The sequence below is a fragment of the Nicotiana attenuata genome, chromosome 2 (assembly GCF_001879085.1).
Source record: "Nicotiana attenuata strain UT chromosome 2, NIATTr2, whole genome shotgun sequence".
In the NCBI taxonomy this organism is placed as follows: domain Eukaryota; kingdom Viridiplantae; phylum Streptophyta; class Magnoliopsida; order Solanales; family Solanaceae; genus Nicotiana; species Nicotiana attenuata.
The window spans coordinates 27,954,947-27,980,681 of record NC_031990.1 but is presented as its reverse complement, the minus strand read 5'-3'; the positions used below and the strand labels follow the sequence as shown (position 1 = coordinate 27,980,681).

The window sequence follows — 25,735 nt, the reverse complement described above, 5'->3', positions numbered from 1 at the left end:
AATCGGTTTCTCCTTGTTCACGCTAAATACAAAACTGAAGCTGCATAATCTATTCTTTCTATTTACAATTTACTTTTAGGAGGGCATGCTACCTAATTGCTATAACCAAAGGAAAACATGTTACGAGGCTACAATGATGGAAAATATCAAGTTTGCTATAATATATTTGAATATACTATTTATTTGATTCGACAATGCAAATAGATAAAACAGAGTAATTTCTTATTGTTATTCCATGAAGACTAGTATCATTTCAGAATTTTCAAACTAAATTCTTTATTTATTTAAGCAATGATAAAAATGTCCAATGTGAATCCAAAAGTAGACATCTCGGAAGTTAAAAAGTACTCCTTCCATTTCACTTTATATGACTTGATTTAGAGTACGATGGACAAATTATCTGATTTTCGGTATGAACTCAAATAAAATCTTTACAAAATTAAAAATAAATTTTTTCGCAATAATCTGGAAATTTGGCAATAATCTGAAAAATAAAAAAATATTTTTTTTACATATATAAAAAAAATACAAGTACCAAAGTTACAATAGTTAACAATTTAAAATATTTGATAAGTATATGAAGAAAAATGTGGTAAAAAATTTTTCTTTGTCTCTCCAAATATAACTAGATCACGTAAAATAGAATAAAAAGTGTAGTTTCTGAGGTATATATACTACAACATTACATTTCGTTAATTTTCAATGTTTGATTGAGTATAAAAGTAATTAACGTATGTATGGTATATACAAATGGACCATTATAGAATATAAGTGTTCTGGTGGTTTTATTTTCGGAGTATTATGGTTCACAATTACACCTATATATTGACTGAAAAAATTAAATATGGGATAATAGTTTGAATATTTTATAGGAGAATGATTTCCAGTAATAACTAACAAATTCTTTTTTGACACAAATTGTTTAGAAGGAAACAAAGCAAAAAATCGAAAAGCAAAGAAGAAATACAGAAGGAAAAAAAAATAACAAATGAAAAAGGGGGAAAAAAAGACTTTGATGCGGGGCGTGTGGGGCGGGTTAGAACAGATAAAAATTCTATGCGGGGCGGGGTTGAAAATTTTGCGGGTTGCAAAAACCCTGCAACTGCAACACAACCGCATTTGGTAGTTAGACAGAATCTTTTTTTCATCGAGTTAGACAGATTATTTATATGCATTCCTAGTTGCCTAACCGTTCTAATATACATGACCTACTTTTTGTTGTTGTAGCAAGACAAAAAAAAGCAACATATTTCTCTAAATAGGAAATTTTATTTTTCGATGATTAAAACCAATATAAAACCGAAACTAAAAAGTATAATAAAATGGGTGAAAATTATGAGTGATGGCTTCAAATTTCACTCAAGATTAGTACGCAAGCTCTTTCGTATGTCTAAATTTTGCTAGTTGATATACTAGGTAACAAAGCTAAGGTGCAGCAAACTAATCCAGACATTATATAATTATTATTATTATAAAAAAAAGTTATAAGTTGAGTAGTTCTTTCTCACAACTAACTAAAAAAAAAAAAGAAGATAAAACTTGGTTCAGTTAGTAACTTATTAGAGCCCGTTTAGCCATGAAATATTTCTCACCTTTAAAAAACTGTTTTTCAAAATTTTTACTCACATCACTCACAAAAAATAAAAAATAACCCAAAAATTATATTTATGTTCAAACACTAAACTAACGTTTGGCCATATATTCCTAAATTTGTTTTGAATAATCTGATTTGAGTGAAGTTTGTTTGAAGATGAAAATGTGTTTGGACATATGTTTTCAAAACATATTTCATTTTGTTTTTTTGAAAAAACATGAAACATGACTTATACCTACAAGTTCTAAAAACTATCGCAAATACCCAACAATACTTTTATCAATAACATTCATGATATTATTGCAAACTATAGTCCTGAACATAAATAAATTAGTACAAAATTATCATTTTTATAATGAACTACATAATACACTATCAGATGATTGGGAATGCGAAGCAACATTATTACAAAATAATAAATGGGTGTTCCTTTTTTAAAATAAAAAAGTTTGGACAATTTTTAAAAAATATAATTGTGATATTTTGGGCCAAAACCAGCTCTTGCAATTTGTGTTTTGGATTTTGAAAATTTGTCAAAATGTAGATAAAATTTATGAACAAACATGCGTTTGCCAAAAAAACCCAAATATATTTTGATAAAATCTATGGTCAAATAGGTCCTAATTTTCAAACTTTAAATTCATTTTTTTTCCAGAATTTTACAATTCTTATGTCCAAACGCACACTTAATATTACGTGCGTCGTGGAGAAGTAATCAAGTGGCAAACAGGAACTGGATGTTTTTAAATTCAAAACCAGAGCAGCAGCTAAAATTACAGGAGCAGAGTGAAAATTGTTGGAAAAAGCAAAGTTGATTTTATAGGACAATATAGACAGTAGTAGACAGGCACTTGGTGTCAGAACGTTAAACAAAGTTAGATAGCAGCCACTTTGAGATGCGATCTTCATTTGGCCACTTGTCAATTTTCTGAGCTTTGATTTGTCCTTTCCACCTGCCACACATCCTAAAAATGCCACTCAAAATCTTCACTTTGGATTAAACTAGAAAATTCTCCTCCATTTCATTTTACACCAAAAAAGCAAAGCAAATGCAAGACTTAATCAAGTCCACTGCACAGTACCCACTTGGAGCAAAAAGCCAAAACAATCAACAGTATGGAAAATGACCCAAAAATCGTCTTCTCTTTTTCTGCTGACGCATTCTCAATAAGAAAGGTTAACACATGAATTATGGGTTTTTGACATATTGTGGACTGATGATATCAAATTATAATGGACCAAAGGTCCCACTTCCAAGAAAAGCACAAAACTTTTCAGTTTTGAAAAATCGGATTTTTTTTTCTTACCCCCCTTGAATCATTTTTTGAGGAAGGTACCGATCTAATTACTGTACTTTGCAAAAGTTTTAAACTTTTTTAATTTTTTTTGGGTCCATTTTTGCGTGGAATTCAAGTCCTTTATTTGGTTTCTCCCTTTCTGGCTTACTTTTTATCTTTTCACACTTCCACTAGAATGTTCCTCTGAACCTGCCAACAAGAATTCCCCACTGCCCACTGCTGTGATTTGATCTTTCACTTTTTTTGTTGTTGTAATTTTCCCAAGTTTTTCTTTATTATTCTTGTGTAGAATGGTGGTGGTGGGGGATATGGTTATCTCTCCAATTCAGGGGCATGACCTACCTTCAAACTGAATTTGATGCTTTGTCTGCTCCTTATTCATCAGATTCCTTCAAAATTGTGCTGATTCTTTTAACTTTTTAGAAGTGAGATTCCAAAAACATAACGACTCTTCTCTGTTCCTTTGTACAGTTTGTTGTATGAATTTTCTGTTTCTTTTAACTTGGATCAGAGTAATTCATATTAGACCTCAAATCAATAGTCGGTTGTTTTTTTGACGGTTGGTGGGTGGTCGTTGTTCAGTGATGAGTTTTCACTGGCTTAATGTTTTCATGGGGCATCTTATTTATTATGAGTTTCTTGTACACACTATCCTCCCGAGAACCCGCTTGTGGGATTTCACTGGGTTTGATTGATTGATTGATATATTGCAACATATTATGCTGATCATTTTATTGCAATTTTCGAAAAGATCATCCTTTTTTATCAGCTGATTATCGGCTTGTGTTCGTGGTCATTCTTTGTAGATGATTTGCTATTTGTACGTGCAGTTCCATCTCTGCAAAGCTCATATTAGTTTTGTTGCTTATAGTTATAGGATCCGTTTGAGATTACTAGCAGATATGGATGATCCAGTCCACAAACAATTCTATTGTAACCTAATTGATATCCTTATTTGGCTTTGCAGGTTTTTATTGCCAACAAACCGGTTCCAGATTCATATAGCTAACACCAACTTGCTTTGGGATTGAGGCATATAACTGACGTCATTTGTGTTATGGGCTGGCTAGAAAAGATATTTGGAGGTTCCACTCACAGGATCTCTGGTGGGCAATATCATGGGGGGTATGAGAGTGGGCAATATCATGGGGGCTATGACGGAGGACAATATCATTTGGGGCACGAAGGAGGGCAATATCAGGGAGGGTACGAGGACAGTACAATTTGGGAGGGACCAACTGCTTCAGTGGTAATTAGTGTTCGATTGCTAATTTGCTTAACTTTTTTTCTTCATCTCTTTCAAGTTGTTCTGTTTATTATAGCTGCTTGGTGCAGGAGAAACTGAGCATTTTCCCAAGCTGTGTTGTTGAGAAAATGCTCTGAAAGTTCTAACTCTTAAATAAGGCTTTCCCTTGCTAACTGAATATGATAATACGGACTGAGTGTAGGATGCATTGTCAGATTTCGATAATGAAGAAATTGATCGTGCCATTGCACTTTCTCTAGCCGAAGAGGATCAGAAAGGGAAAAAAGTAATCGGTAAGTAGCATGACTAGGATTCGATATGGATGTCATCCATGTATAAAGATTGAACTTCTGATTGTCTACATCATCTGATGAATAACGATAATGTAAACAACAAAGAAACTTTCTTCTTGTTTCCACTCGATAATTTCTCGTTGACTTCATTATCGAACTTCATAGCAGATCTAAAAAGTGTGAAAAATGCTCACCCTATTGAGGTGGCCCTGCAAATTTTATCCTAAACTTTCTTTGGAGAATCTGTGTGGTTATAAATGCACAAGCAATCTGATTTCTTAAACTTGAATTGTGTTTTTAGGGGTTATATAGTATCTAGGCAAACCTATAATTTCTTACCCAGTTCTAGTATATTGGTGGTTAATTGCTAATCATGTATATCTTAATCTTGTCTCACTACTTAATAGAGAGTGAACCCAACTTGGAGGAAGATGAGGCGCTTGCCAAGGCTCTTCAGGAAAGTTTGAATGTGGAGTCGTCTCCACCTCGATATGATTATGGAAGTTTCTTTCCACCAGTCTCACACTCGTATCCACACGGATATAGGTAACACCTCTTCTATTCTCTGGAGCAAAATTATTTTGACTATTTCCTTTGTTAATTGAATTGTTAAAAAAAAATTCTCATCATGTTTTTCTTAACTTATAAACTCTTCCTTCTGCTTCAATCTTTCTCTGGCATCATGGCTGAGACTGATGCTTTAAACACTTAAAGAAGAATGGAAGAGGCAGTCGTATGTTAAAGAAGAGCGGTGGTCTGAGATGTATATATACGCTATTTACTTGGAATTGCCTCCAAATATGTATGTAAATTTATTTTCACAAACTCAAAGGAGTGATGTCTCAAATCATACCGAAAACTAGATGGTTAATTTCTTGTACTCTGAACAGCTTCTTCATTTTCTCTTGCATTTCAACAGAGTAAAGAGCTCCAGCAAGCCCTTAGAGTTGTATCTTTGCATATAAATCTGCATGTGCCCTGGACTCATCTATATTTCTTGGCAATATAAGATTTCTCAGAGCCTCTTTGTCGTTTCAAACTTTATTTTCTTTCAGATCTGTGTACAGACTACCTTATGTACCAATTTGTCTGAGTGTAGGGTCTGTGCCGGTTGTAATGCTGAAATTGGTCATGGAAGATATTTAAGTTGCATGGGAGCTGTTTGGCATGCAGAATGTTTCCGTTGCCATGGTTGCAATCAACCGATTTCTGACTATGAGGTCTAAATATACTCAAATACTTCAAAATAGGTTTTATCCGATGGTTCTTTCAGTTATTACTACCTTGAATTGTTGAATATAAAAGCAACTTTATCTTCTTCTTTTTTCAGTTTTCGATGTCAGATAACCGTCCATACCATAAATCATGCTACAAAGAACAGCATCACCCAAAATGTGATGTTTGCAAGAACTTCGTAAGTGTTCATTCATATCCAAATTTGCGCTTTTCGTTATTCTTTTGGATCTTCTAACCAGCATCACATTCTTCCTAGTTCCAATCTCCATATTTACTACTTTAGATCAGATATAAGAGTGGCCTTCCTCAAGAAGCTTTTTCTGTCTATTATTTGATCTTGTTGTATGTTTTATTTGCCATCGAAATACTTAGCAAGCATATGAAATGTTTCTGCTCCATATTTTAGGCTGTTGCAACTGCTCCACTTTAACCAGACAAACGCAATTTCATTTCGTTGTTGCATTCACACAGTCTACTGATTCTACTAGAGAAGAAGATCAGGAAAAAGAAAAGAACAAAAGAGAAGGCAAAGCAACTAGAACTACTATTCTTATATATGGATATGAGCAAAATTGAGCCCTTAATTTAATTTCCGCTTGACTCGAGTAATCCTCAGGGAGATGCCTTCAGAGGTTTTGTGGAATTCATTCTTTTTCTTTGGGGGGCTGCGATTGACATTTTATTATTGTGGTATTGCATAGTGAACTTTACTGTATCAAACAGCTTCATTGTCTGGTAAACTATGACTAACCAGATTTTCTGTATCTTGCCTTTATTTTGTTTAGATTCCAACAAATCCGGCTGGTCTAATTGAATATAGGGCTCATCCTTTCTGGCTTCAGAAGTATTGCCCATCACATGAAACTGATGGGACACCTCGTTGTTGCAGTTGTGAGAGAATGGAGGTTAGTTGATAGTATACTACTGCTACATTTTCTTTTTGGTTTTTGACATTGTTTTGAGTATGTAAAATTTCATATCTGTCATAAAAGATTAGCAGAACGAATAGGAATATTACTAAACCTGAATATATGTCACAATTTGCGACATTCTTTTTCTTGTGCCCGTTGAATAATGTTAGGATTTCTAAATTTTGTAGCCCGTAGATGCCAGATATCTGATAAATGATGATGGTAGGAAGCTGTGTCTAGAGTGCTTGGACTCTGCAATAATGGATACTCATGAATGTCAGCCCCTTTATCTTGAGATACAAGAATTTTATGAAGGTTTAAATATGAAAGTGGAGCAGCAAATTCCTTTGCTTCTAGTGGAAAGACAAGCCTTAAATGAAGCAATGGAAGGAGAAAAAAATGTGAGGCTTATGCTCAGAATTATCCAGTTCTTAAAACACTATTCGGAGGTTGAGAAAGCGGTTACTTAACTTCCAAATTTCATTTGTTCCTATTGATAATAGGGTCATCATCACATGCCTGAGACTCGAGGACTCTGCCTCTCTGAAGAACAGACCATTAGCACTGTATGAATCTTCCCGTTTTATACACTTCTCTTAAATGCATTATATTGTTCAAATTGAAATTTGTCTTTATCCAAACAAATATTTCAGATTTCAAGGCGGCCAAAAATTGGTGGTTATCGGATTTTAGATATGTTTACAGAGCCTTACAGGTTAATTCGACGATGTGAAGTGACAGCTATTTTAATCTTGTATGGTCTCCCTAGGTAATAAATGCCACTCTTTTGTCCATTTCCAATACAATGGTCAAAGAGTAAATGTTACTGCACTCTATCTCGAAACAAATTTACTTACACTTCATGTTTGTCCAGGTTATTGACTGGTTCAATTCTGGCTCATGAAATGATGCATGCATGGCTCCGGCTTAAAGGTGGATCTTTTATTTCTAATAAAACTTGTATATGATGCCATTTCTCTGTTATTACTTATTATTCTGAAGATAGGTGTTTCCATTTAAATGATCGTAGGTTATCCGAGTCTAAGTCCAGAAGTTGAAGAAGGTATCTGCCAAGTATTAGCTCACATGTGGTTGGACTCTGAAATTATAGCTGGTTCTGGCAGTAATAGTACTTCTGCATCTTCCTCGGCGTCCTCATCATCCTCTTCATCACCATCTACTACTTCATCAAAGAAAGGGAAACGTTCCGAGTTTGAGAAGAAATTGGGTGATTTTTTCAAGCACCAGATTGAATCAGATACCTCAGCAGCTTATGGGGATGGATTCAGAGAAGGCAATAAGGCAGTGCTCAAGTATGGCCTCAAGGCAACACTTGACCATATCAAGCTTACAGGAACCTTCCCTTGTTAAATTATTCAGTGACTCTGAGTGCTTCCACTTCAACTCGATTCTAGTTTTATAGGACCAAATACCATACAGAGGTGATAATCATCATAATGATAATACAATAATGAAAAGGTAAAGAGCAAATGCATCTATAAGATGCACATTACTTCGATACTTTAAGTTGTATACTTGTTCATATAAAGGAAACCTAAACATAGTGATGCTGAATCATCTTTTTCCAGTCTCCAAGAGTGCTTCTTTTTTTTTTACCTTGCAGAAGAGGAAGAGTGATGGTCTAATCCTGGTTGACTCCATTTAAGCAGCAAACCTCAGCATATTTTGGTAGATAATGCTTCTTCAGCTAGAAGGGGAGCCTTGGCGTAACTGGTAAAGTTGCTGCCATGTGACCAGGAGGTCACGGGTTCGAGCGAGCTTAGTGCACCGAACTGCCCTTTTAATACTTCTTCTGCTAATTTCACCCATGTGAGTTTCATATAGTCGGTTCTAAATTAGAACAAAGGAGGAGAGCTGCTGTAGGTTGAGGGAGTCGATGCATAAATAATCTACCAGACTGAGAGTATTCATTTAAATTGATTTCAGTTACTTTAGGATTGAGTCAAGGGTTACACGTGGCCTTGGAAATTGCAAATGCTTAGCAGTACGTGCATGAACATACACATTTAAGTTTTTACCCTTTTAATGGTGCTCTAAATCTAGCTGCCGTGGCATCGTATTAGATGTTTGTTCTGATTTTCTTATCATATTTGGTTTTTCTATTCGTTGAAGGAAGTGTAACATATTTATCATAATTATTTTTTCCTTTTATGACAAGAAAAATATAATTCTTCCATATTTTGCTAGTTCTTTATTTGGAGGAGAAAGTTTTGACTTCTGTAAATTAAGGGTCATTTTTTCTCGTTCAGTAGCATCCACAATATAGCCATAATGGGTTTGAGAGTCTTGTTTAGGGAGAGAATTCCGGGATAAGTGTTAGCTTGCCTCTTTGTGAGGTTGTTCTCGATATTTTTGTACTCTCTTTCATATAGTGGATTGCTCATCTTCGCCCGTGGACATAGGCCAATTGATCGAACCACGTCAAAAATTTATCTCTTTTGATATATTTCTCTTTTGTTACTAATGTATCATCTTTCAAGGTTTGCTTTACTAACTTCCGCATGACACCTGATTATTTCGATCCTGACACAGCGTGTACATAAGAAAAGTCAGCAGAGGCCAAAGATGACAGATATTGTCTTCCATCTCAGTATTCTTAGTCCCTCAACAACAACAACAACAACGAACCAGTAAAATCCCACAAAGTGGGGTCTGGGGAGGCTAGTGTGTATCCAGACCTTACCCATATCCCGATGGGGCAAAGAGACTGTTTCCGATAGACCCTCGGCTCAGGAAGACGGAAATAAAACAAGAAGAGACAATTCATCAGCAACGTCAGCAGAAACCATAAAAATAGTAATAGAAGCATAAAAAACCATAAAATAGATGACATGCAATAACAATACCCAGTAATTAAGTCCCGGGGCTATGATAAACAGAAAGGATAGTGTGGACTCAACATTAACCCTTAACCATCTAAGATCAACCCTATCAAACCTGCCTCACCACCGGTTTGAAATAGAAAAAGCTCGACTACCCCCTAGCCTACACCCCTAATGCTTGACCTCCAGACCTTCATATCAAGGGTCATGTCCTTGGAAATCTGCAGTCGTGCCATGTCCTGCCTGATCACCTCACCCAAATACTTCTTAGGTCGCCCTCTACCTCTCCTCGTACGCACCAAAGCCAACCGCTCACACCTCCTCACCGAGGCATCAAGGCTTCTCCTCCGCACGTGCCCGAACCATCTGAGCCTCGCTTCTCGTATCTTGTCATCCACAGGGGCCACGTTCACCTTCTCCCGAATATTCTCATTCCTAAACTTATCCGTCCTAGTGTGCCCGCAGATCCACCTCAACATCCCCATCTCTGCTACCTTTATCTTCTGGATATGAGAGTTCTTGACCGGCCAACACTCTGCCCTGTACAACATGGCCGGTCTAACCACAACTCTATAAAACTTCCCTTTGAGTATCGATTGCATTTATTTGTCACGCAAGACTCTAGATGCTAGCCTCCATTTCATCCAGCCTGCCCCTATACGGTGAGTGACGTCCTCGTCGATCTCCGTCCCCTTGAATAACCGACCCAAGGTACTTGAAACTACCTCTCTTGGGGATGACCTGTGATCCAAGCCTCACGTCCCTGCCTACTTCCTTGACTCAGCGCTGAACTTACACTCCAGGTACTCTGTCTTAGTCCTGCTCAACTTGAAACCTTTAGACTCGAGGGCCTGCCTCCAGGCCTCCAACCTCTTGTTAACACCGTCTCGCGTCTCATCAATTAGGACTATGTCATCAGCGAATAACATACACCATGGCACATCCCCTTGAATATGGTTTGTTAATGCATCCATCACCAACACAAATAAGAACAGGCTAAGCGCAGAGCCTTGGTGTAATCCCATAACAACCGGGAAATGCTCCGAGTTGCCTCCCACAGTCCTAACCTTAGTCTTAGCTCCATCATACAAGTCCTTGGTCGTTCTGATGTAGGCTATCGGCACACCCTTTGCCTCAAGACATCTCCAGAGCACCTCCCTAGGGACCTTGTCATATGTTTTCTCCAAGTCGATAAACACCATGTGCATATCCTTCTTCTTATCCATGTACTGTTCCACCAACCTCCTAATAAGGTGGATAGCTTTCGTAGTCGAGCGACCCGGCATGAACCCAAACTGGTTATCGGATATAGACACCATCTTCCTCACCCTCACCTCTACCACCCTCTCCCAAACTTTCATGGTATGACTCAGTAACTTGATACCCCTATAATTGTTAAACACTGGATATTACCTTTTTTCTTGTACAACGGTACCAGTGTACTCCACCTCCACGTACCAGTGTACTCCACCTCCACTCATCCGGCATCCTCTTCGTCCTAAAATTTCATTGAACAACCTGGTCAGCCACTCCAAGCCTGCTTTACCAACACACTTCCAAAACTCAACCGGGATTTCGCCTGGCCCGTGCGCTCTACCCCTACTCATCTTACGCAAATCCCACGCGACCTCCTCCACCTTAATGCGCCTGCAATACCTAAAGTCTCGGAGACTCTTCGAATGCCCCAAATCCCCTAGCACTATATCCCGGTCCCCCTCCTCATTTAGAAGACCATGAAAATACGTCTGGCATCTCTGCTGAATCTGGGACTCCATCAATACTCTACCGTCCTCGTCTTTGATGCACCTTACTTGGTCCAGGTCCCGAGCCTTCCTCTCCCTTGCCTTAGCCAGCCGAAACAACTTCTTTTTCCCCCAATTCCTCGTACAGACAACCAACTGCATTCTTAGCCTCCGTGACTGCCAGCTTTGCCTCCTTCCTCGCTACCTTGTACCTCTCTCTAGGGGTGTTCATGAAAACACGAAAAACCGAACCAAACCGAAAACCAAACCAAACCGACCAAAAAAATCGATACTTTTTAGGTTTGGTTTGGTTTTGATTTTGAATTTTAAAAACCGATCAAATTTGGTTTGGTTTTGGTTTTAATAAAAAAATAACCGAAAAAAACCGAACCAAACCGACTATAAAAGTAGCTATTTAAATTTATTATTACACCTATATATATGTATTTTTATATAAAGTTTCTAAATTTTTATCGTACATATTAGTCGTTTGTATTTTTAGTCTAGTTCTTTGCTATTATAATAATCTAATTCTTTGCCTTTACATTCTAGTTTGATTGGTAGTTTTCTTTTGCTAAGTACAAGAATTTATTTCATGATAAAAAAATTAATTTTTAATTGAGTACTTAAATTATTCATCACTATTTACTTCAATTATCATCAATATATCTTGGTAAATGATAGATTTCTCAAAGAGCAATTGATTTGATAGTGTTACGTTGAAAATATAGTCGTCGGAATATGTATTTGGTAGTGTATATCTCATATTTAAGAAAAAAACCGATAAATAACCGAAAAACCGACAAAAACCAACAAAAACCGAATCGATAAAAAACCGACTTAATTGGTTTGGTTTGGTTCCAATATTTGAAAAACCGACTTACTTGGTTTGGTTTCTTTTTAGGGAAAAACCAACCCAAACCGAACCATGAACACCCCTACCTCTCTCTATTCGCTATCCTCTCCTCCTCGCTTGTGCTCCCTGCCAACTTCATATACGCTACCTTCTTCGCCTCCATTTAGCCTTGGACTACGTCATTCCACCACCAGTCGCCTTGGTGCCTGCCAGAGTAACCCCTTCGATACCCCTAGCACCTCTCTCGCCACCTCCCTAACATAGTTCGCCGTCGTTGACCACATAGCGCTCGCGTCCCCACTACTCCTCCAGGCTCCCATAGCTGATAACCTCCCCTCCAATTCCTGGGCTTTATCCTTAGTTAAGGCTCCCCATCTAATCCTCGGTCGACCACGAGCATGCCTCTTCTTCCTCCTTATCATAATACCGACGTCCATTACTAAGAGCCTATGCTTAGTCACTCAGATTTGAAAATATATAAAGTTCTTTGGGTCCTGGTGAAGCAGAGGAGTCCGTTCAGATCATCAGTCCAGTAATATCCCGTTGACATAAAAAGATGTACAGTGAACGTATTCTACTAGTGTATTGATACGCTTTGGAGAATAAAGCAATGTGAACGATGAGTTCTCTCCACAATATATTGTAAATTGGAGTCCTCGCGTCTAGTTATTCCCTGTATTTCTTTTCAACAGTTACTATTGTAAATCCTGTAGAGTCGCTTCTGTCAAGAAGTGACTTCAATCATTCCAAACAAAAAAAAAATGAGAGAAAAGGGAAGTGCAATTAAATGAACATTACAGAGGCCACAGCTAAGTCATAACTTTACATTTAAGAAACAAAAGTTCACTACTGAAACCTGTCTGAATATAACATATGAGCACTTATTCATTCTGTTCCCAAGTTGTCTAGTTTTGTACATCTGACTGGATTTTCATTAAGGTAGATATTATTTCTGCAGCAGTTGGTCTTCCTTCAGGTTCTGTCTTCAAGCATGCTGCACATAGTTTCACCAATCGAAGCACAAGATCAGTCTGTTGAATTATGTAACCAAGAGGGTGCTTAACTTGTAGCCTGGAATCTGCAAATTCTTGAATGTTAGATTCTTCATCCATAATTCCAAGCACAGTCTCCGATAAAAATACTTCTTTTCCATCCTGCTCGAAAACAGCCCCTTTTCCTGTAATTATCTCCAACAGAATGACTCCAAATGCATAGATATCTATTTTTGGAGTAACCTGACCAGCTTCAAGGTACTCAGGTGCCAAGTAGCCATTTCTTCCCTTGACAGATTTCATAGATGAACTTGACTTCCCTTCGTTCTCAGCTGAGTTCGCCAGGCTGAAATCAGCAATCTTGGCCCTTAGATCTCTGTTAAGTAAGATACTGCTACTACTAATGTTATTGTGCACATAAGCTGGAGCTGTGAAGTTATGAATGTAATCTAGACCATCAGCGATATCTAAGGCAATACGAATTCTGAAGTTCCAGCTCTCAGCCTCTGGATTATCATCCTTGTGAAGCCAGTCTTTTAAGGATCCATTTTCCATGAACTCAAAAACAAGAAAGGATAGATGATTATGCTTACAGACACCAGTGAGGCTAATTAAATTGAAATGGTTGATCTTTGAAAAGAACTTAACCTCCTTCGATATGTCTGTTCTCATCTCCTTAATGGCTGACAACTTTCCTCGAACGAACCCTTTATAAACATAATTACCAAGTCTTTTTCGAGGGCTGAAGTTTTCAGTTGCAGCTACCAGTTCTTCAAATTCAAAGACTTTTATTATCTGATCCACACCAACTATCCTTTCCAGGACATGTTCTGTTAAGTTCCATTTTTGTTTCCCTTCTCTTCCTTTCCCAAGCACTACTTCACCTCCTTTGTTTTCCTTTTTATGCTTTAAGACAATGAATAAGATAAAACAAAGGACTGCAACGGAAATACCAGCTCCTACCCCAATAAAAAGACTTTTGTATGATATTTTGTGCTTTGAAGGGTAATTGATTTCAGTCCTTGCTCTATTAATAGTCCTTGTTTGGGAGCTTGAAGGTTCTTTTGGCAGAGGTATCAATATAGTTGTGAAAGGATAAAGAACTGAATTTTCAGAAAATCCATTTGCATATGCTGTACTTTGACTACTGATACTGAACTGCGCGCTAATGGTAGAAACATTGTCTCCCCAAGTAACCAAATGAGTCAGCAGATATTTCACACCATTTCTAGCCTGATCCTTTGTAGGGCAGGCACATCTGAGTGGTACTCGCAAATTTAGACCAGGAAGCAAATCCATGGGATTGTATACATTTTCATGTACAAGAGCATTGCAAGTAGACAACCCCTGATACGTGTTGTTTGCGATTGTAAAATAGGTGTCGTATTTGCTTGGTATAACATAAGAGGTGTCAGCCTGATAGTACTGGCCTGAACATGAACAATTTACTGGAACTATAAGTTCTTTGTTCTGATCCAAGATTTCAGACCTTGAGATGTTGTTGATGTGGACAATCTCATCAGGGTCCGAAGTTAGGAGACTTGAAATGGAAGATACTGAATTATAAGGAGAGAGTGATCTAAAAATCAGAAATGCTCGACAGGTGAGCTTTTCACCATTGCAAGAATAGAGAAAAGAAGCAGAAGTTCCTGTTTCATTGGTTCCTTTACAACTCATGACAGAATTGCCTGAATAATTTTGCTGGGCATAGACCTTTGAAGATAGAATTGTGAAACTTAAGAAAAGAATAAGCAGAAAATTTTCCATGGTATTCTATTGGTTCAGAGTGATTCAGTGGCAACACAGAAAGTTGAGGTTCATGCTCTTATGGGCTCTATAAGTCAAGTGAAAACATAAAATGGTCTTCTGTGTAAAGTCAAACTCGTATGTCATTGACAAATTGATGCTACCACATTGATGTAGACCACTTATGATCTGGAGTAATTTACTAGTTAAACGACCTTTTCATCTAACAACCATTGAAGCCTTCCACATTTAACAAGTATTAAACAATTACTAGCATATGAGGGAAGTTTCAAAATGGTGATTTATGGTCTAATTGCAATATTGTCTAAGAAAATTTTGTATTGCATCATCAGCTGTTGACTTAACTTTGATGAGTGGGTCTGGTGCTTTGTACAGTTTTGCAAGAAACTAAGATGCAGCTGCTTATTAAAGGCATCATCTGCAACAAATCCAGGAATAGGCAATTTATCCTGAAAATTGAAATCGTTGTATGCCAAATGATATTGTTTTACTAAAACCAACTAAGATAGAAGTCGGTAACTTATCACAACTTAATATAAACAAAGATACTGTGCTTCATCGCAAGCAAGTTGGGATCGGCTATTTCACACATTGTTCATATCACTTCATTTAAATCGTTGCAGTCCAAAATGATCACAACTTAATATAAACAATACCAACCACGACTCAATCCCAAGAAAATTGGGGTTGGCTTCTATATTGCTCTATTTAAGCTCGTCTCAGTAACAAAATTATGCCTCTCAGCCAAATTGGGATCAACTATATGACTCCTCACTATCTACGTAGCTCCATTTAAGCTTTTTTCAGTCGAAAATGATCACCACTTAAATATACTAATAATAAATCCATTGAGTTACAAGAGGCTTGGATAAGCATTAATCGCGCTAGTTAAATTCCCAAGGGTACTCGCTTAACAACAATAATAATAATAATAACCACTAGGCTGCTGGCCTTTTCAAAAAGTTATGTTAAATTAAATTAAATTAATTTAAACAACTAGCCGGCCGGCCTTGCCTTCACATAATGCTCCTAGATATGCATTTAATCATTGGATTTGAAAGCTAATAGTCAACGTTTCCATTTTTCTCCGGAGGCTGACCCCGTACCTATGCCATCATCATGTGCAAAAGCCTTCATATACTTTATGGTTCTTGATCTGCGAATTCTACAAGTCAAAGATGATCTAATTAATTACTGGTTTTCAGACGGCTAGATTAGTCGAATGTTGTGGCATCAGTGGGAACATACAAACAGGTATATTCCTTCAATCAATTATCTTTTCTTTATACTTGATGTATGTTTTATGTGTAGCTGAACCTACAGCTTCAACACAGCTTATACCCAGGCTACACTACACACAATGGCTTGATAAAAGGTTGCTCTATTGTGTTCACAAGTTGTATAGCTACCGACAATATGAAACAAAGGACATGGTCAATGATATATTGCCACTGCAAGGTAATGCCAGCAAGTTGCTGTCTTCATCCATGTTTTAAGGTAAGTTTAGTCCTGTTTCATGTATTTTGTTTTAGGGGTTTACCGGTTAGCAAGACATTTATTATGTTTGATGTCGCTCTATTTTATTAGGTTAAATCTTTACCCCCTGGAATATCTGGAACATGAGGAGGACTACATGCATTACACAGAGCTAGAAAGAACATAACTGAGAGAACATAAGGTGGCTTGATTGAAATGTTAAACTGATATTTATGTAGGGTAATTGGTGCAATAGCTCTTCAAAATCCATCAATAAGGTAATAACATTATGCACATAGCATATCGTGCTAGACGTGGGAGGAGGGAAACCCAAAAAAAAAAAAATAAATAAATAAAGCTTACACTCATTGATCTAGGCTTAGGGCAATCTTTGTGGTGATACTGAAATGCTAAATGACAATTCCCAAGAGTGTGTCGCTGTCATAATTCTTGAAAGAGATTGGACAATCTCATCCATACCAGGGCGATGAGAAGGATCTTTCTTTATGCAGTTATCGATCAATCTGACTATGGCAATGGCAAGTTCCGCAGGGTACTTCCCTTGCAGAGAAAGATCAATGAAGTTGCTCAGATTCTCCTTAGTATTTTCATCATGAAGCACAGGGATCAACACATCAGTCAAGTTTGTACTCGAGCCTTCATATAGAACAGAAACTTCGTTTCCAGTGAGAATTTCCAGCAACAGAACTCCAAATGCATAAACATCCAGCTTTGGGGAGACTAGACCATTCTCCAAATACTCAGGAGCCATGTAACCTTGGGTCCCAACTATGTGCCTTGTCAAGGCAAACTCACCTTCTTCTCCATCCGCTGACCTTGCTAGACCAAAATTAGCAATCTTGGCTCTTAAATCGCCATCCAGAAGAATATTACTACCGTTTAGATCCTTGTGAACATGAGGAGGGGATGTGTAGCTATGCAAATAGTTAAGCCCTGTGGCCACATCAAGAGAAATCTGTACTCTTTGTGTCCAATTAAGAGACTTCTGATCACTATTCTGGTGGCATATCCAATCAGTTAATGGTCCATTGGCAGCATATTCATAAACAAGATACCAGTGGCCATCTTGAAAACAAATTCCTGAGAGGCTAATAAGATTAAAATGGTTGATTTTGCTCAGCAAATTAATTTCCTTGGATACATCACCACTCATTTTCTTTATAGCAGCAAAATCACCATTGATCGTGCCCCGATAAACAGATCCTTTAATCAAACATGTAGGACTGAAGTTTTCTGTGGCTGTTTTGATCTCTTCAAATTTGTAAATCTTAACAGATTGAGCTATACTGGATAAACTTTCCAAGAACTCCTCAGACTCATCTTCAACTTTCTTATTTAATGGTTTCTCAACTGATTCAAAACTTTCAGAAACAAACTGTGGATCAGCTTTCTTTTGCCTTTTCCTAAAGAAGAAGAAGAAAATAACCACCCCCAAAAGAGACAAAGCGACGACTCCTCCAACAACACCAACCACAACATATATCCAAGTCTTCTTTGAGCCATTATTTGATACAGGAACAGCAGGTGGTGTTGGTGCTGATGGAGGAGGCGGCGGTGGAGAATTTCCTACAACTTGGGAACTCACAGGTGGGTTCAAAAGAGGAACTAATAGAGTAGTGAATGGAAAAATAGTAGCATCATTTTCTGATAGTCCATTAGCAGCAAGTGTTGCTCTAGTGTCCACCCCAAATTTATCACTAATGAGGGAAACAAATTCTCCAAAAGTAACCAAGTAACTAAGCAGATATTTTGTACCATCATCAGTTTGATTCTTTGTTGGACAAGCACATCGAAGAGGAACATTAATTCTTGAACCAAGAACCAGATTAGTAGCTTGTTCTTTGTTCTCAGCGTTGATAGCATGGCAAGTAGACAAGCCTTCTAGGGTATTATTTGCAATGGTTAAGAAAGTATCATCCTTTTTTATGGCATAAGATGTGTTTGCCTGATAATACTGACCTGCACAAGAACACGTGACAGGAACAAGAACCATTTGGTTTGTGTCAAAGGTGGCATTTTGAGCAACTGAATTGAGCTGAGAAAGCTCCAAAGGGTCAGCACCAAGTAGAGAAGAGATTGAGGCCACTGAAGTGAAAGGGGGTTGAGATCTAAAGGTCAAATAAGATTGGCAGCTGCGGTTAACGCCATTACAAAAGTACCCAAAAGCAGAATTGGAGTTATCTTGGCTGCTGCAGACGTTTGTTCCCTTTCCAATGTAAGGCTGTTGTGCAAGAATTGAAACAGAGGAAGAAGCAAGAATAATGGTAAATACACTGATGAGATGAGAATAATAATTCATTTTCAGCTCAGAAGAAACAAAGAGAAAAAAGAGGAGTTCAAGAGATTGTTGTTTGTATAAGCATAGCAGAAATTATATCAACGCGGCATAATAATGTTTCAAAAGATTGGAGGTTGGAGTTTTAATTGGAAGAAGAAAGTTTCAACGTGAATGCGTGTAGGAATAAGTGAAAGAAGAAAGGTTTGTTGTAATAAAAGTCAACAGGAATAATTGATCAATCACCATATAGTATTATTTAATCACTAAATAATTTGGTAGGTTGACGCTTTGACATTAAATATTGTGTCTACTGCCAGACCCGTCGTTATTGCAGTTGTTCTCTTTTATCCAGTTGAATCTAATCTAACTACAAGCAATTGGACATTGCATTTGGACATCCCAAAAACCGGAGAATGATTATTAAACACCCACTGTACTTTATTCAGAATAAAATGAAAATTCACTTGGTGGAGGTAAAAAATAATAAAAACATGAAAAATCGAAGAGTAAGCAACAATTGAAAGAAATAGTTGGTAAGAACAATTTCTGTCACTGAATTTGCTAATTTCTCACGTACAAAAGATATGTAGGCTTTATAGGCAATTGGTCCGCCCTAACTGTTGGCATAAGGAAATTTTGTAGGCGAGAAAGCGTGTGGAGACCTTTCAAGCAGCTCTACAAAATTGACTGGAGCATCAAATATGTAATGGGAGGACCCAAAGACCTAAATTAAATACTACAGCCGATATTCATAAAAGCAACACTTACCTGGAAATATCGTACTACTTATACTAAGTTGACCAATTCAAACCTTTTTGGACAAAAGTTCTTAGGAGAAGCTGAGAGACGGGTGGGGGAGGGGATTCTTTTATGTTTTCATTTTCTTAAAAAAATATTAATTGGGATGTAAATTAAGTTTTTTCCTTTTTCTTTTGCGTAATGACATGTGTCATATTTTAATTGGCGTGTGATACAAGTGATCAAGCACAAGAACAGTGTATCTCAGACAGTCTAAAATGTTGAGTGTGTAAAAAGTCCGTTGGACCACAACTGTGTCAAAGACGGACCTATCCAAAGGGTAGGAGGTGTGTGTGTGTCTTAAATAACAGGAATATATATTTTAATTAGCATCCTAAAATTTAAGTCTTAAGCTGATGCATTGGCCGATTTGGGACACAATTTGACTTTTAGTGTGTTGTCTGAGTTTGATTCCGGCTCTAACATTTGCCTAAATTTTTATTGGATAATAGTACCTCACAACTTTTAAATCCAGTCTGCCTCTAGCTCTGTCTGCCAGATTTGGCGTCCAAGTTAGGGGATAGACTATGTATTTGCCATGAAACTACAAGCAAAGGTGATGACTTCTGAGTTGTGCAACCGTCGTTCTTCTTGGGCTTTCTATTGAGGCCCAATAGCACCAAGTCACTGATACGGGCCATACTATTATTGAGCCCAAAAGCGCTTTGGGATGGGCTTGGAGCTTTCGGCTTTCCACTTAACTGAGAGACCAGTACCTCTGATTAACCACTACCTGAAAGTTTCAGAGTAGAGCCATTTTAATGGAGATTTGCCGGCTACCAAGCCAGCCGGCGTTAATTCAACTCCGGCAGGTTCAAACTGCCGGAGTGTCCTCTATTAAAACGCTATTGTTTTGCCCCTATATCAGGTGCAGTCTAGGTAACGAATCGAGCACTAAGAAACCAGATTCCAAAAATGGAATGTTCCTACTGGGCATGGGTTTCGTAGGACAATTCTTGGCTGCAGATTTGAAGAGCGAAGGATGGTAAATAAACCTTCCACTTTATCTTTTTTCTTCTTTCCGTACTAGTTGAAGTCGTGAAAGAAGCGAGCTGTTATAGTACATATTGGAGATTGACCATTTGTATAACATTTCTGAATTGTGTAGGGAAGTTACAGGAAGTTGTACTACTACTGCCCGGAAACAGAAATTAGAGGAAATGGGGTTCCATGCTCATATATTTGACGCCAATGAACCACAGTGAGTTTTCCAGACATCCCCCCCAAATGAATATTCATTGGTCTAGGCATAGACATTCCTCTTTAAGTAATGGGAATGGGAATAGGTATGGGAGGGGGGAGGGGACATTGGGGCTTCTATTACTGCTCCCTGGCTACTGAAGGTAGCTTTCGCCTTGAACTTGTGTGATCTCACCAAAGGAGCAACACTATTATTGTGCCAAGCTCGCCCTCAACTTTATCATAATAACATAGAAAGGTAGTTCGTTGCCGCAAATTTTGTCTGAAGCTGAATATGAATGAACCAACCCATCTGGCTGCTGGTGGTCATTTCCTGAATTCCTCATGTATCAGTTTAGGGATGAGTGACTGCCTTGGGATTTTATTCTGCATGATACTGTCAAAGGCAATAAGCGCTAGAAAAAAGACTGGCTTATTCTCATCTTATAATGAAAACAACAGTAGAAAAATCGAATTCTAAGAGGCTAATGGAAAGAAGCAAATCATGTGGCTATGCTTAACTAGGCAAGTGAAATCTTAATTATAAATGTAATAATGTTTAAACTTCGAATTGGTGGAATCAGAAGATTTGAAAGGAAGATTTTAATAGCCAAGAACTCCTGAACTGATCTCTGGTTGTTCCTTTTGTATTTACCCCTTTACACTACTTAGCTGAATGGAGTGAACGATAAAATTCTTTCTTATAGAGCAAATTAAGTCTCTTTGGCAGTTCTTCTCTCACTTTTTCTGTATCAGTTACTTTCATCCTAATGAGGTCAAAGTTTGGTCTTTTTTATCAAGTAAAAAGGTCACAGTTTGGTCCTTTTTCATTTATCTTTACTAATGTGTTGATTGATTTCGGGTCTAGGCGTGAGTGGTAGCGGTCACATATTTAAGCCTCCATGTTTGTCAGTAGGTTTTTAGAAGAAACCCTGTTCCTATCTTTCCCTCTGTTCTGATTAGTATTTCTGCTCTATCTTTCAGACTTGAGGTCCTTGATATCATGAAATGCCACTCACACCTTCTTATCTCCATCCCTCCAGTTTTGGGTGTTGGTGATCCGGTAAATTTGCTCAATGTTATGCTACAATTTTAGTAAGCAATATGACAGGCATAGGCAGTGTTAATTGTAGGACCTCCCATGTCAACATTTTTGTTGATGGGTGTTAATTGTAAATGTTCCTCAATGACATTTTCTCTGTCATGATATGAATATGAACTATGCGTTAAAAATAAAAGCTAAAATAGGGAAGTTAATTATGGTGTCTTTTTAAAAAATTTTCTTAATTTTTTTTCTGCTTCTTTAGGTGTTAGAGTTCTTCTTAGGGACAGTCTCGATATTATGTTCAACAGTTAGGAACATTGTTAAATCGAACATTGTTAACTTTTGAATCTAACAATAAGGTAAGTTCATGCACAGAAGCCATAAAACTTGGGACCTTCAAAAAACTGTTGAATCCGGAAGCGAGCTGTATGATATCATGAAAAACTTTTGAAGTTTTTTACTTACCTTTCTACTTGCTTTTATGTCCATTAATAGTTGCGTGTACTGCAGATGCTTCAGCATAAAGAGCTCCTAAAAGAAAGACTGAAGGATGGTAACCTCCAGTGGCTTGGTTACTTGTCATCAACGAGTACGTTATTCTGTCACTCATGCTGGAAGCTATGTGCATTTGTATTATTCAAAAGTCTGATTTTTACCTAACACAATTATCAAGGTGAACTGAAAATCCTTTTTCTTCAAGATCTCCTCTCCAAGAGTACTTGGTACATTCTTTTTCTTCATCTTTTTTTCTCTTTACAGAAAGGAAAAAATTGTTTTGAAAAGTAGGAAATTACGTAAATGTGACTTTGCTTTCTCTAAGGCAATTACAACTATATCGGTGAAAAATGGATCTCTCTGAAGCCATTGGTTGAATGAAGAACGTTCATGTGTTTCTTTTTCTTTTTCCCGTGGAGAGATTAGTTTGTCAATTCAGGTGTTACAGCAACATCTGAAAACAAAAACAACATAAAAGAGCAACCTTAATTGTTTTCTTGGCTTTCATCGAAATTAAATGCCAGCTGAGTTCTTATTGCTTCTTTGCTCAAGTCCATTGAAGTGTACTTCTTTGCTTATCTATCTTTGTAGTCACTTATCAAACGAATGGCCAAAAAATAAATAAATGACTTATATGGGTCAGTGTGTTTACCTTTTACTTTGAGAAGTATATCTACCTTTTACATACATATTTGTAGTTTTTCTCCATTTGCGCCTTTCTGAAAAGCTAAACCTGATTTGTCCCCCAGCTTTATTATAATAAAATATTTTGGTGGGCTATTATATTGAGGCTGGTATAGGAAAAGTAGTTTAATAAATTGTTTGAGATGTGAACAAATGGAACAATTTGTAGGAATGATGTCAAATCAAGTTAGAAACAATGTATGAATTAGTATAAGTTTATATTGATCTAAATTACTTGAGGGAAAAAACTTTTGAAAAATGTATATTTTTAGCCGCTTCCTAAAATAATATCTGACAAAATGTATATTTTTTTTTGTGTATGTGTGTATTACATACATATAATATACATATTTTATACATTTTTTGGCTAGCGAATGCAAACTAGTTTCGGCCAATGTCGTATTGTGCCCAAAACTTTTCTATTGAAGAAAGAGCTCGAGTTTTTGGGAAGCTAAAAGTGAAGGTGGTCGGCTTGTTGAGATGGAGGGAGTACCAGTATATTTCTGGTTATATATTCTGAAAAGAACATATATCCCATCAGTGTTATCAAAGGTGAAAAGTGCAAAAAAACTCTAAGGTTTGTTGGGGCTTTAACCGCAAAATGCAAAATAAAGTGTGGACTTTAACGAAGAAAGGCGCAAATGGAGAAAAACTACAAATATGTATGTGTAGTCCAAGACTAATATCTATAAGCATGAATACCAAATATATGGACAAAGAAATTAGAGAAAATTTACGATAAAGTGAAATATGAATTGTTTAGTGGGGCCTCTTCAGGATTACACTCATTGGCAAGGAAAAGTCTGCCTTAGAGCCTCAATGACAACACTGAAGCGCCCGCTAAGCGAGGCGAAGCGCTCAACATATTTTGAGCCTCGCTTTAGGGCTTAAGCGTGCTTTAAGCCTGCCTTTGATAACTCTGTATCCCTGTGACATGCTAGCTTCTTTCCTTGGATAAACCAAAGTGTAGGTATTTACATTGCTACATGGTAAAAGATTCTTTAAACAGACTGTATGCGCAAAGTTATGTTATTGAGTATTGACTGTTGATCCTGAGAATTTCGTTTTTTCTTTTGGACTAATAGGTGTTTATGGCGACTCTGGTGGTGCATGGGTTGATGAAGAGTAAGTTTACATTAGCCAAGCATTTAAATCTCTTTGCTGCGTTCAGAGTAGTCATCCTAGATTTATGCATATTATCATATGGCAGGTTTCGACCAAGGCCGATAACTGAATCGGCAAAAGCAAGGATGGCTGCTGAGGAAGGGTGGTTACATCTGGCTTGTGATGTGGGAGTCACTGCCCAAATATTTCGACTGGGTGGTATATACGGTCCTGGTAGAAGGTAGTGAAGTGTATGCGCAGCTATGATGTGTTACTCTAATTGGACATTGAAATTGTATTTTCTCAAAGTATATTACAAGCTAGCGCTTAGTCTGAGGGGGAGCACTTTTGATTTAGTTGCTCACTGATCCTTACGCTGGCATCTTATGCAGTGCTATTGACACCATTCTCAAGCAGGAGCCTCTGTCAAAAGGTCAGAAGATGAGATTTTCTAGGCATTATACATCACGTATTCACGTTGCTGACATCTGGCAGGCACTTAAGGCGAGCATTCAGAGGCCATCTCCTGGGTACGTTCGCTCACCCAATAAGATTGTCTCAAATAGTAAATTACATGATTATGTTGATGAAGCTTCTTTCTCCCTTTTATTTTTCTAAGTTAATTCTTGTCTACTGCTGTGTTGATCTATTAAATTAAGCCTCTGAAGTTGGTAATAGTTTGACTGGCATGAAGACGCTTTTAGCTCACTTGTGTATTTGCTTCTGCTCGTGGTTTCTATGTGCAATAACTTCCAGGTCATTTCATCTTTAATCAATTGATTGTCTGGTTTGGCATTTCAGGAAGATATACAACGTAGTTGATGACGACCCTGCTCCTAGAGAGCAGGTATTTACGTTTGCTAGGAACTTGGTTGAGAAGAAATGGCCAGGCCACTTAACTTCAAACAAGTCTTCTGAAGACGCGGCGTCTCTAAATCCACAGGAAGCTTCAAGGGGAGAGAAGCGAGTCTCCAATAAACGCATTAAATCAGAACTGGGAGTGAGACTGCTTTACCCTACGTATGAATCTGGATTGAGGAGCATCATTGAGCACATGGAGAATCCATTTCGCCAAAGTTGATTAGTTCCATCAGAGGCTGATTCAGGATTTGAACACAAATTCAAAATTCTGTCACGCTTCTAATTTATTGGGTTCAAACTCTGTTTTTTGCACTTATTTAGTTGGATTTTAACACATAGAGAGGGCCCCAGCCGAAACCGTAACTTCTTCATTTTACACGGTGGTGTCTTTTCTATCTTTTCTTTCTGAAATTTGGACAATCAAGTCTTGGAGTTGGAAATTTAAGATGAAACTGTATTGTATGTTGAAAAAGAATACAGCTACGTGGAAACATCAAACAAGAGGACAAGAGAATTTCCAGATTCATTTTGGGATATTTACATATACTTTCCTGTCTCGTGAAGTGCCACGTTAATTGAAAAAATGGAACAACCGTTTACTTGTAACGATTTACATAATTCTATTTTATGAGCTAGCTTTTAAAATTAATTAAATCTAAAATCAATTCTATTAATATTCCATATCTATATAGTGGTTAAGGTTGTGAGTCTTGGATATCTCAAAAATTAAAGGCAAAAAGTATCACAGCTTTCTCGGAAGAATAGAGGATAACCATCATTTGTTGTTTGTCAAATGTGATAATAATACTCCATGTAGATATGGCACAAGTGTAAGTGACTAAGGATACGTGTCAAAGTCATCTGATCCAGCAGCTGCAGCGCATGTTCGCCGCATATATGAAACCTCTTTTGTCGCTATACTATCCTGAGTGTGTTTTGCAGGTCAAGTTGTTTAAAGGATAATGATGAATTGCCCCATTCGACGCTTCTCTTCTGTCTTGCGTGCTGTCGCTACT

General features: G+C 37.5%; 4 protein-coding genes across 8 annotated transcripts; 2 read left to right on the top strand and 2 right to left on the bottom strand.

Moving 5' to 3' along the window:
• Window positions 2,622–8,775, top strand: LOC109206083 (protein DA1-related 1). Of its 5 annotated transcripts, XR_002064784.1 has the most exons (13): window positions 3,004–3,317; window positions 3,860–4,141; window positions 4,341–4,431; window positions 4,839–4,977; window positions 5,531–5,651; window positions 5,762–5,845; window positions 6,453–6,572; window positions 6,767–6,979; window positions 7,082–7,144; window positions 7,232–7,347; window positions 7,453–7,511; window positions 7,609–8,057; window positions 8,203–8,775. XR_002064784.1 is itself a non-coding variant. In XM_019368876.1 (12 exons), the coding sequence occupies exons 2-12, from the start codon at window positions 3,950–3,952 to the stop codon at window positions 7,947–7,949; spliced, it is 1,539 nt and encodes a 512-aa protein (XP_019224421.1). In that variant the 5' UTR covers window positions 2,622–2,770; window positions 3,860–3,949; the 3' UTR covers window positions 7,950–8,166. The 5 variants fall into 5 exon arrangements, 4 of the variants coding, with proteins under 4 accessions (XP_019224421.1, XP_019224416.1, XP_019224400.1 ...); XM_019368876.1 differs by lacking the exons at window positions 3,004–3,317; window positions 8,203–8,775 and adding an exon at window positions 2,622–2,770 and having other exon boundaries at window positions 7,609–8,166; XM_019368871.1 differs by lacking the exons at window positions 3,004–3,317; window positions 8,203–8,775 and adding an exon at window positions 2,622–2,927 and having other exon boundaries at window positions 7,609–8,166.
• Window positions 12,830–16,378, bottom strand: LOC109206074 (protein LYK5-like). The gene has a single exon (XM_019368845.1). It carries the CDS (start codon window positions 14,776–14,778, stop codon window positions 12,925–12,927), a length of 1,854 nt encoding a protein of 617 aa, XP_019224390.1. The 5' UTR covers window positions 14,779–16,378; the 3' UTR covers window positions 12,830–12,924.
• On the bottom strand, window positions 16,462–19,145 carry LOC109206065 (lysM domain receptor-like kinase 4). Its single transcript, XM_019368834.1, has one exon. The coding sequence runs from the start codon at window positions 18,572–18,574 to the stop codon at window positions 16,634–16,636; it is 1,941 nt and encodes a 646-aa protein (XP_019224379.1). The 5' UTR covers window positions 18,575–19,145; the 3' UTR covers window positions 16,462–16,633.
• LOC109206055 (protein YeeZ) lies at window positions 19,849–25,261 on the top strand. The gene is made up of 8 exons (XM_019368826.1): window positions 19,849–20,336; window positions 20,460–20,552; window positions 21,515–21,593; window positions 22,086–22,164; window positions 23,840–23,879; window positions 23,965–24,099; window positions 24,251–24,388; window positions 24,660–25,261. Exons 1-8 carry the CDS (start codon window positions 20,113–20,115, stop codon window positions 24,937–24,939), a joined length of 1,068 nt encoding a protein of 355 aa, XP_019224371.1. The 5' UTR covers window positions 19,849–20,112; the 3' UTR covers window positions 24,940–25,261.

Excerpts from the sequence above, each read along its gene's own strand:
- LOC109206083 (XM_019368876.1), top strand. The coding sequence starts at position 3,950 with ATGGGCTGGCTAGAAAAGATATTTGGAGGTTCCACTCACAGGATCTCT. Across the intron at positions 6,573-6,766 it reads GCAGTTGTGAGAGAATGGAG|CCCGTAGATGCCAGATATCT; the intron begins GTTAGTTGATAG and ends TAAATTTTGTAG. Across the intron at positions 7,145-7,231 it reads AAGAACAGACCATTAGCACT|ATTTCAAGGCGGCCAAAAAT; the intron begins GTATGAATCTTC and ends CAAATATTTCAG.
- LOC109206074 (XM_019368845.1), bottom strand. The coding sequence starts at position 14,778 with ATGGAAAATTTTCTGCTTATTCTTTTCTTAAGTTTCACAATTCTATCT.
- LOC109206065 (XM_019368834.1), bottom strand. The coding sequence starts at position 18,574 with ATGAATTATTATTCTCATCTCATCAGTGTATTTACCATTATTCTTGCT.
- LOC109206055 (XM_019368826.1), top strand. The coding sequence starts at position 20,113 with ATGGAGATTTGCCGGCTACCAAGCCAGCCGGCGTTAATTCAACTCCGG. Across the intron at positions 20,337-20,459 it reads GATTTGAAGAGCGAAGGATG|GGAAGTTACAGGAAGTTGTA; the intron begins GTAAATAAACCT and ends TGAATTGTGTAG. Across the intron at positions 20,553-21,514 it reads TTTGACGCCAATGAACCACA|ACTTGAGGTCCTTGATATCA; the intron begins GTGAGTTTTCCA and ends TCTATCTTTCAG.